Raw genomic sequence first — 10,817 nt, forward strand, 5'->3', positions numbered from 1 at the left:
TCCAGTGGTTTGAAAGGAGGAAGGAGCTGCGATTGCAAGATCCACTTACTGGGAGGAGGTGGGGTTGTCGCCATCGGATTGTTGCAATGGCTGGGTGAAGCTCCTTCCCCTCTCCTGGGTTCCCCACGAGGCAGCAGCACTGGAGTATTCCGGGTTTTGGCACGAGTTTCCCCCCGCGCATCTCGGGCATGGTCACCTCCACTTGCCTTTTCAGGTGCCTTAAATGTCACACTTCTCCTTGTTGATCCGGCGCCAGGGTTGCCCTTTTCTGCATCTTTTCGGGCACTGCAACATCCTTGGGGTGTGGCGACCGGGGACCGTATGCACCATTCCCACTGGGGTCGTGCTGGAGCCTTGTGGCAGCGCTCGTTGCAGGTTTGGTCCCTTTCCCAACGGAAAGGAAAGCGGCTCCATGCTGGACTGACCTTGCCATCCATGATCCCACGGGATCCTGCAATGGCCGAGTTTGAAAAGAAAAGGCTGGGCTCTCGGGTTGCATTTTAAAATAGCATTTTAAAGGATTTATTTTGCCATAACCTGTTTTACAAAACTTAGTGCTTATATATATTTATATATAATATAATATTAATATAAAACACACACCTCGTATGGATGCAAAACACCTTTTCACAAGACACAATGTTTCAGCACAGCCACAAGGTCATGATGGGTTTTGTTAAGTATACCTCAGAGTTCACGTTTTACAAGAGTAGCTACCGACTTTTTTTTTTTTTTTAAAGACCAAACTATTGATTTAGGAAGATGGGGTGAGAGGAAAGCAGGTGTGCAAAATCTGACTGCTTTGAGTGGGAGGAGGAGGAGGTGTGGGGCGGGAGATGAACTTTACACGGAATGGATTTCCCATGAGGACCAGTGCCCGGATAAGTGCAATTTATTTGTCATAGTTCTCTTGGATGAATTGCTGGAGGCGAGCCTCGTTCAAAGAGACGGCCTCCTTTGTTTCGAAGATCTGGACTCCATCCAACTCCCCGCCCGTACGGCATTAAGGCCAGTGTGTGACGTTGGCCCCGAACTGGGCCTTCGGGCTGCCAGGAATTGTCTGTCCCAACTGCCAGAATCTCTCCAGCAATGCTGTCCCCCATTATGCTGGAACCTGGGCTTTTCTGCTTGAAGTGCTCTAACCACTGAACATACTACCTTCCCTTCCCCTGGGGGCAGTAACGGGCTGAAAGTGTCCAAAGGATGGCATTTCTTCCTTTCTTAACCCACCGTTTCTATCATCGCCACCCCCAACACCCCCGTTCTTTGTTCTGTTTATCTTGAATACAAAAAAGCAGCAGCTATTTTGGGAAAAGCCAAAGTTTACATAATCGTTGATATCAAATATATAGATGGGGGGGGTCTTGAAATTCTCCTACTGGCTGGTGTCCCAGTGGTGTTGCGTCTTTGCGCGAAGGAGGAAGCCAGCCCCTGGCCCTGAAATGGCTTTTGGCATCCTCCTCGCCTGTTTGAAACCATCCATGAACCTGTTCCTTGGACCGAGCATGCGAAAGGGTGTCAGCATCACAAGGGGCTGGTTGCCCTCTGCACGGGCACCAATGAGCCCTGTTGAACCAGCAGAGCAGACGCCGTTCCCCGTGTCGTTAAACTGAAGAGATTTGGAGGGCAGGAGGTGGAAGAGAAGTGCTGGAATTCAAGGCTTACAGAGCAGCAGAATTCACAACGGGCCACCAAAGGTTACTTTGAGCGGCTCCTGAGGATGAGCTTCTTTTGGACTGCTTTTCCGACTGCTTCCCCTGTTGATTTACGTCCCTTTTTTCCCGCAAGGAAGCCAAGGCAGCGTGCATCCTCATCCGCTCCGGTTTATTCTTGCAACAACCCTGTGAGGTAGACTAGGCTGAGAGTCTGTGACCGGCCCAAAATCAGCTGGTGAGCTTCATGTCTGAATAAGGACTGGAGCCGGATCTCCCAAGGCCCAGTCCAACATCGCACTGGCTCTTCCCTTCGGGGCTGCAGAGGAAGGAACTGGGAAGAACTCGGGCTGTGTGTGAAAAAAGCCACAAGGAAAGGCTCGGCCTATTTTCCTACCTTGCAGGAGCGGTGTTATGCTGTAGGAGCAAGACCTTTTTCTCCACAAGCAAAGTACTTTAACAGGCACGGATGCACATGCACCCGGTAACTGGATGCACCACAGTCCTACAACCCCTGAGCCACGGAAGCTGGGGGGCTGGCAGGACACACCGGCCTTTAAGTGCAAGTGGGTCGGGAAACATCGAGCAAAACCTCACGCGTCTCCCCTGAAACACCTTAAGATCATGCCAGAACGATTCGTGCTGAGCGCGTACAAGTGGCCAAGTGTCCGAAAGCAGCCCGGGGAGCCCAGGCTTTGGTGGGGTGAAGGAAAGACGTGCCTTCATTCGTCCACACTCCAGATCTCTCCCTCAGGCGGACACCCATCCGGGGAGGCAGCTATGGAGAGGCACTTAAAGAGGACAGCCGTTGGCACAGTCCTCCTATCGCACCGGGCGCTGCTTGAATAGCCGGCTGGGGAAGCTGTGGCCCCCCAGAAGCTGCTGGGCGATGGCCCCCCATCACCCCTCCCCTGCCCTGGCACTGGCGAGTGTTACAGTCCAGCCCCATCGAGAATGACGCTGGTTCTCCCCATCACCCATGACTTAGAAAATGGGTTGTCTCCGCTGAAGCCGTCCCCCTCCAGTGCTCACCCTGCCTCAGTTTCCAGCACGGGCACCAGGACCGCGACAGGGCAGTTCTCGTCCCATTGCCGGAAGCCGAGCTGAGCCGAGCCGCTCCACTGTGATCGGACTGCACCCCTCTGGAGGTGGGGAAGTGTAGTCCAACCCTTCTGGAGGCATCCGTTGCAGGGCTGGCTTTCTGGTGAGGGTCTCAAATCACTGCTGGAGGGCTGTTCCCTGGGTACAGCAGCCTGCTGGGGGGGGGGGGGCACATGACCCCACCTTGATGAACCCACGGGCGTGCCCCCAAAGCAAAAGTGCTGAAGGCCGCCGTTAAGGGCCTGAACACAGAGCGACCTGGCCGGGTGCTCGCTGCTGGTCAAGGTAGAGAAGCAGCAAGCTCCGGGCCAAGGGCCAGCATGAACGGGCACCTGCCAAGGGTCCACAGTCCTGCAGGGGCCCTGTGGCAGGAGCCTCCTTTCCCCACTGCAACCCACCGGCTCACGTGCCCAGGCAATGGCGGCGGTGAAACGGTGCGAGAGAGGCCGTGGTCTCCTTGCTCCCTTGCAAACCTTCCTCTTCCATGGCGAGGAAGAGGCGGAGGTGTCGGAGCCGCTGGGGGCAGTGGCAGCCGGAAGGTGGCCTCCGGAGGGAGGGGGCCACGGAGGGCGCCTTGTCCGGGCACGCTTCCAAACCGGAGGCCAGCGCAGTGTATCATCCGTGCTGTCAAGGACTGCCCCCCGCCTTGCCCTTCTCTGCCTTCATCCCGCCGTAACGTACACCAAACCCCCACACCCCCCTCACTCCAGTCACATCTTCCAGTGCGAGAGTGATGGATTTGCCGGCACGGCGTGTGGGGAGGAGGCATGCCTTCCTTCGAGCCCTTTGCCGCCAGAACAGGCCATGCAAATTAAACTGGATGCAATGGAAAACAAACACAATTCTCCCGGACTCGGCCTCATTTGTTCCAGTCACAGAGGCCTGCAAATGGGGAATCCCAAGAGTTTCCACGGTGCCCGGAGGGGAGTGGCGAGAAAACAAACCAGCCCGGCTGTCGTTCGTCGAAGTCTACCCCACCGGGCAGCCCGGAACCGCGACTACGCCGTACAGACAGGCAACTGGTAGGCTAGCGCCATCTCCCCAGCCCCCTGGATGTTCGGCTTGACGTCGCGGGGCTCCGGGGCCGGGCCAGGGCCGGCCGCCCCTTTCAGGCTGGGCGGCTTGGGGTTCTGTGGCTGGTCGTTCTCGGAGTAGGCGTCGAGGATTGTCTGTTTCTCCAGCTCCGTGTACTCCAGCGAGAAGCGGTGCACCTGCAGGATGTGCCGCTTGATGGTGCTGACCTTCAGCGTGGCCAGCGTCCCGCCGCACACCATGCAGATCAGCCCGTGCCGCTGCTCGTCGTAGTCCATCAGGTACTCCTGCCGCCAGCGCGGCTGGTAGTTCCGCCGCTGGCCCCGCCGGGACGGGGTGCTGGCCACGGGAGAGGCGGCCTCCGGAGACGGCTGCGAAGGAGCCAGCCTCCCGGCTGCGGGCATCTCCTCCTCCTCCTCCTCCTCCTCGTCCCCCGCAGCCGTCCCCGTGTGCTCTTGCGTTTCCTCGGGGAAGGAGGGCGACTTACGGGGGTGCTGTGGCTGCCCTGGAGAAAGCCAAAAAACGGGGCTATAGGCAGCTTCGAGAAATCGGGTATTGAGGGACCCAGCTGAGACACAGAAACAGAGCGAGTCAGAAGGGGCCTCCCAGGCCATCTAGTCTGACCCTGAGCTCCAGCCGGCTCCGCTCATGACATGCCTACCGTGGGCATGTCCAGCCTGTCCTTGCACACCCTCACAACACGTAGGATGGGCCTGGGAGACTGGGGCTGCAGTCCCCACTCGGTTACGAAGCTCCCCGTGAGGGAGTTTGGGCCAGTCGCTCCCTCTTAGTCTAACCTACCTCACAGGGTTGTGGTGGAGATAAAATGGCACCATGTCGGCTGCTCTGGGTTCCTCATAAGAGGGGGAAAAGCAGGATAGCAATATAATGCTAAGTATTATAATACATTTTTTCCCGATTCACCAGGTCTGCTTACTCCAGGGGTGGGCAATCTGACATCATCCACATGTTGTGGCCACCATTTCCCATCAACCCCATCCACTGCTGGCTGGGGCCGATGGCAGTGGCAGTCCAACATTTCTGGGTAGCCCTGGGCTGCCCCCCCATCTCCGGGCCGCTGCTCCTGCCCTTTTCGGCCAGGCCCAGCTGCCCAGGCGCCCCACCTACCGGCACCCGCTTCCGCGTCCGTTTCGGGCAGGGCGCCGTCCGCGTCGGCCAGGCGGGAGACCTTCTGGTTCCACTCCTGCACGATGAGCGCCTTGACGTGGTGGCTCAGCTGCGTGGAGTCCGGGTGCTTCTGCTGGATGTGCCGCTTGATGGTGCTCATCTTGAGCGTGGCCAGGGAGCTGCCGCACACCATGCACACCAGCCCGTGACGCAGCCCGTTGTAGTCCATGAGGTACTCCACCCGCCAGTGCTCCTGGAAGTAGCGGCGGTGGTCCCGGCCCCGGGCTGGCACGGGCGGGCTGCTCCCTTCCGAGTCCCAAGGGCCAGCCTCTTCGGACCCGTCCTCCCCAGCGGGACCCTCCGGAGACAGCGACAAATCGATCTCCTTCACCGTCAGGTCTTGCGGGGCAGGAATCACATCTCCCTCTGGGGTGGGGAAAAGAGGGGATTCATTTCCAGCAGCTACAATCGGGGTGTCTACGGCCGCTTGGGCATCCCGTGCTCTCCTCTGGAGCGGCCGTCCCTTGCTCTGGAGCCTCACTCTTGGTGGCCCTGAGAACAGCTTGCCGCTTCTAATGCCCGCGTTGGACAGCTCTTGTCCAGAATCGCCATGGATAACGGGCAACATTTCAAATCGGCATAGGATCGGCGTCTCAGCCGATGCCCTTAATACGACTAATACAACTCTGCCTTTCTCCTCCTTTTCCAAGGCAGCCCTCCTCTTCCTGAGAGGCAGTGATAAGCTAAAATGCCTCTCTTCACCCCATGCATCTCCCTCAGTGCTTCTTATTTTTACCACTGAGTGTGTGCAAAATTACAGAAAGTTACCCAAAAAAATCCATGGAAAAAGCTGGTATTCTGCAGCATCGGCAGGTTGGTTTCCTAAAGAGCCAAGCACATCTAAACCCCTAAACGGCACTTCTACGCGTGTTGATCGGGCCTAAACGGACTACCTGACTTCAGAATGGATCTGATCGTGAATGTTAAGAGTTGCGCGTAAGAGCAGTGGACGCGGACTCTGCCCCGGCCCACCCTCGGCCCTCTTCCCATCTCACCCACTGGCGCTTCCCCGGCGCTTCTCCCCTCGGCGGTCCGGGAGTTCCACGCCTCCAGAATGGTCGCCTTTTCGGAGGGGCCGAAGCCAAGCGAGCTGGGGTGAGCCTCCATCACGTGGTGCTTGATGTCGTCCAGATTCAGGCTGGGCAAAGAGGAGCCGCACATCATGCAGAAGAGGCGGTTCCCCTGCGGGTCGTAGTCCATCAGGAACTCGGACTGGAACCAGCTCTGCAGGGACTCCTTCAGGTACTGCTCCAGGTTCCGCGTCTCCCCTTCCGCGGAGGCCTTCATGGCGAGGCCAGAGGAGCGCCGGCCGCCATGAGCGGAGAGGGGGCCCAGGCCACGCCTCCGCCTGCGGCCCCCGCTGAAGGACAGTTCTCCTGTTCAGAAGCAAGACGGGGAGAGGACGTGAGTCTGTCGACAAGCCCATAGTGGGAAGTGCTTAGGGTACAATCCGGTGACCCTGCTTGTAACCCTCAGGATTCCCGGCTTCCTGCACAGGACGGAAGGAGGAAGAATTCCAAGTTTGCCTCCACACACCTCCTGGCCTCCAAGAGCTTCGGCCGGCCCACTCTGGCCATGTGACTATGGTGCCCCGGAGTTGGGAGGAGAGGAGCCCTCCGTGGTACCAGGTGATGTTAAATCATGCTGGAGGCCAGGCTCCCCACCCACGTCTCCCCAGATGCCCTTCCTGGAGATGAATGCCATGATCTGCGTATGTTGCGAGCAGAACTCCATTGCCCGCCACGTGGTTGGAAAAGGACTCCGACCTCGGAGCTGGGATCTGAGCTTTCCTGCGGCCAACTGAAGACTATCATCAATAGCCACAAGTTTGCAATGCCTGGGATGTTATTATATTAAATGGTGCGGAAGTATTATAAATGAGTAAACAGCTAAACTGTTCTTGGCAATTGTTCACTATTAATTGTATCTGCCCACCACCTTTATGGAACTGTTGGAAAGCAGAGCTCCAAAATAAAAACAAAGGAAAGCATGAAATATCATTACGATAAAAGCTAGGTGAAAAAGACATGTCTTCGCCTCCCAGTTCCCGGATACAGAGAAGACAAGGAGCCACTGAAACTCCAGGGGAAGTTACAAACCGGAATTCCCATGCTCAGAATTTGGGAGTGATGTTATATACTGTTTGCAACAGGAGTCCTTTCCCACATGCTCAACGAGGCCCCTGCAGCGGGAATATCTCCAAAACTGTGCCTCTTGCTGGACTCGCTCACCAAGCATGTTCACAGCAAGGCTGGTGGTCCCCTGGATAGCCATATTCCCATATGGAATTCTGATAGTGTCATGGGTGCTCTCACAAAATGGCTACCACGGTAGCAGCTTGCTTAGTTATAAAATGGCTGCCATGGTGGGTACAAAAGACTCCTTTTTTCCAGAAGGCAGACGCAAAGGAAAGCGCAGGAACCTTAAGAACAAGAGGCAGGGCTATTTCAGATCCAAATAAGGATGATGCCCGGACGGGCCACCCTTGACAGCGAGCTGTAAATGGACAAATGTCTTGGGAAACTTTAAAAAATGACCCAGAAGGACCATGAACACCAAGCGAAGACCCCGGAAGGAAAGCATGCATGCTTAAGACCAGGAGCTGGAAAACCCGCGCTGATCTTTGGGCACAAGGCCAACATCGATCCCGCAAGCCCCACGTCCGCACGCCCGGCTTGAAGCTGCCCTACCGTGGCTCCCCTGCAGTGTGTCAGACGGGTCGGCCGCGTCCGTCTCCGCCTCGAGGCCCAGGTGGGCGTCCCAGCTGCTCATGATCGCCTCCTTCTCGTGGGCACTCCACGCCAGGGAGTACGGGTGCTTCTGCCGGATGTGCCGCTTGATCGTGCTCAGCTTGAGAGTGGCCAGCGAGCTTCCGCACACCATGCAGATCATCCCGTGCCGGGCAGCGTTGAAGTCCATCAGGTACTCGGCCCTCCAGTGCTCATGGTAGTAGCGCCGGTGGTCCCGGCCGGGGATGCGGCTCTTGCCGGGCCGTGACGCCCGCTCTTCGCAGTGGTCCGAATACTTGCGCCCTCCCATCAGGAGAACGGCGGGCTCTTTGGCATTCCCTTGCAAAAGGCCATTGCCGGAGGACCTTAAGGGCCGCCCGGCGCTCAGCTCGCCGCTGCTCAGAGGCTCAGAGGTCCCGTCCGGGAATGGCGCGTCTTCTGGGGAGACACACAGAAAGGATGTTAGCAGTACCACTACCGGAGCGTGCAATTAAATATTGCGATTCCGGAGTGCTCCAGTTCACAGTCAGTCAGGCACGTGACTCCACTCCATCCCCCCTCGCTCCCCCACAAATCAGATGACATGATGAGTTCTCCTCGCACATCTACGTTCAGTTTCTTCACAGCATTGGGACCCAAACTGCAAAGAGCGAGTCCGTTCCCGCTTTTCCACTACATGACCTCTAGGTGGAGCTGTTGCTACAGCAGAACAGTGCAAATACAGCAGAAAAAAGAAAGCGGCATTCCCTGTTTAATTTACTACCTTGTTTTCCTTGTTCTAAAATAAATAAAATAAAAAAACCACTGAAGTGAAACTGGTGGACCATGCCACTGCCTAAAGAGCTCATCAACCGCTACAAGAAAGCAATCACAAGGGTTGAAGAAAATCCCTTGGTGACCACTAAGCATGAATTGATGTTTCCCCCGAAATTATCCCAGTGCATCTACTGCTACCTATTATTTTTCGGGGGGGGGGGGGTTTTCCTCACCTACTTTTTTAAACCTCACTCCCCCCCACCACAAGCCTCCTTTTTTTGCACTGATAGTGCAGTTCAGTAATCGCACCCTGAAAATTGAGAGCATAACCAGACTGGGCAAATTCATGGGAGAGAGGTCTTTTAATGTTTTTTGAACTAGTTAAAATTCTGTGTGTTTTGAAAGGAAAAAGAAATTGTACAGCTCCCAGCTAGCCATAGATTGTAGAGGCGGGTTTCTGTCCAAAGATGCATAGAACTGTACCCAAAAAGGAACTTCCAAATACAAAAGCAGTCTCTCTCTGAATTGCAGACACGGCGGACAAGCCAGAATTCTTACTGTGCAGAAAACGGCAAGGAAAATCATTTATGGGTTGGAGAAGCGACTGCGTATGAGAAAAGGCACGGACATTCAGACCTTTTCAGTTGAGTAAGATAGCTGGAGGTCAAGAACAAGACAGAAGTTTATCATATGATGCCTGGAATAGACAGCAAACAGAAAGTTTTCTCCTTCTGCTTTAATTAACTGGACTCACTTGAACTTTACAGGCAGCAGACTTAGAAAAGAATGGGGACAAGTCGATTAACTTATGGAACTTCCTGCCACATGATCTGATGGTGACCAGAAGTAGCTGTGGCCTTCTAGGTCTTGTCTAGCTCCCATCAGACCCAGTCAGCAGGGGCAACGGGAGGGCTGGAGCAACTTGAGACCTACTAACTTCTGGAGCATCAGAGAGATCTACCACCCCTGCTTTAAAAGAAAGAACTGTGCCAAGCCCAGCAAGTTACTGTGGGTTATTGACTCTGAATGGAGCCCTCAAAAGCTGAGCAAGTCTACCTCTGAGTACCAGTTCCTTCTGGGCTTCTGGCTGTCCATCGTTGGAAACAGCGGTGTGGGTTTTTTTAATCGTACCTGGCAAGGCAGTTCTCTAACCAAATTCATACTATGCCTGTCTCTTTCCCCTGGTAAGTAGGATAAACGGTAAGTAACTCCTTGAGGAAAACACAACAAAGCTTGGGATAGGAGGGCAGCTTCCTTTAAAGAGTTTCATATCCGGCCCGGCCCCAGAAGCAGGCAATGCCAGGGCCCCACGACCAGCAAGGGGCCGGGCTATCCCGTAAATGCAACCTCAGGAAATTCCCAGTTGGCATGTTAAGGAAGCCCACTCAGGCCGCTGTCCCTCAGCCCCCCTCGCCCCCCAATCCTCAAGCCAGCAGGTGGAAAGGGAGGGAGAGAAAACGGTCCAGAAGGGGGGGGGGAGCCCTTTCCACCCCGGGGCCGGAGCAGAGTTAAAGCAAGAGCCCACGTACAACAGGGAGGAGGGAGAGGATCGGGTCAGTATTTTGCAGAAACAGGCAGGTCCCTGCCCTCAAGGAGAATACAGTCCAGACAGGGTGACGCGACAGGACATCGCGGGGAAGCATGGGCGTTCAGGTACTTTAGGAAGTGAGGTTGGAACGGCCTTCCGCCCCCCCCCCACCCCGAACAAAGATGCAAGTCCTCATGCTTCTGAATAAACTTTGGCTGCTGAAAGCTAGCACATGGAGGGGCTCTCGCCCACGGGGGAGCTGGCGCTCGGCGGGCCTCGGTGCAGCCCTGGAGGAGCGACCGGCGCATCTGCGCTCGCGGGGCGGCTGTCCGGGCTGGCGGGGAGCGGCGCAGCGCGATCCTCTCCCCCCGCCCCATGCAACCGGCCCCGTCCCTCCGAGACCCCCCGGGGGCCCAGCAGCGCGGGGCCGGGGGCGCAGAGTTCCGCGTCTCCTCGCCCGGTTCCTTCCTTCCTTCCCTCCCTCCTTCCTTCCTTCCTTTCGCTCGAGCCACCGGCCACGTTACACTCCGGCGCGGCTCCGTCGGGCGGACTGGCGGGGCACAAAGCGGGCGAGCGGGCGGGGGGGGGCCGGGCCCCCTCCCCCCGCCGTGCAAACTTGGCCCTCCCCCGCGCGCCTTTCCGGGCGCCGCTTCCCGCCCGCGGGAGGCCAGCAGGTGGCGTCGGGCGGGGGGGCGGCGGCGGCGGCGGGAGGCCTTTGTTCTCACCTGGGTCGCGGGGCTCCTGCTTGATGCAGAGGCCGGCGGACTCCATGCCTGCCGCCCGCCGCCTCTCGCTAGGCAGCCATCCCCCGGCGCCGGGCGCCTCCCTCGC

At 56.9% G+C, this 10,817-nt stretch overlaps 1 protein-coding gene across 1 annotated transcript; it reads right to left on the reverse strand.

Moving 5' to 3' along the window:
- Positions 1-737: 737 nt before the first annotated feature.
- On the reverse strand, positions 738-10,765 carry ZFTA (zinc finger translocation associated). Its single transcript, XM_044448505.1, has 5 exons — positions 10,712-10,765; positions 7,664-8,140; positions 5,969-6,349; positions 4,914-5,339; positions 738-4,290 (listed from the first exon to the last, which is right to left on the reverse strand). The coding sequence occupies exons 1-5, from the start codon at positions 10,755-10,757 to the stop codon at positions 3,752-3,754; spliced, it is 1,869 nt and encodes a 622-aa protein (XP_044304440.1). The 5' UTR covers positions 10,758-10,765; the 3' UTR covers positions 738-3,751.
- Positions 10,766-10,817: the final 52 nt, after the last annotated feature.

This window comes from Varanus komodoensis, unplaced genomic scaffold (genome assembly GCF_004798865.1).
Source record: "Varanus komodoensis strain SLA01 unplaced genomic scaffold, ASM479886v1 scaffold55, whole genome shotgun sequence".
NCBI classification, from domain to species: Eukaryota; Metazoa; Chordata; class Lepidosauria; order Squamata; family Varanidae; genus Varanus; species Varanus komodoensis.

Bases quoted from the DNA above. Each gene is read 5' to 3' on its own strand.
- ZFTA (XM_044448505.1), bottom strand. From the start codon at position 10,757: ATGGAGTCCGCCGGCCTCTGCATCAAGCAGGAGCCCCGCGACCCAG. The intron at 6,350-7,663 runs GTAGGGCAGCTT...GCTTCTGAACAG, and splicing joins CACACTGCAGGGGAGCCACG to GAGAACTGTCCTTCAGCGGG. The intron at 5,340-5,968 runs GTGAGATGGGAA...TCCCCACCCCAG, and splicing joins CGCCGGGGAAGCGCCAGTGG to AGGGAGATGTGATTCCTGCC.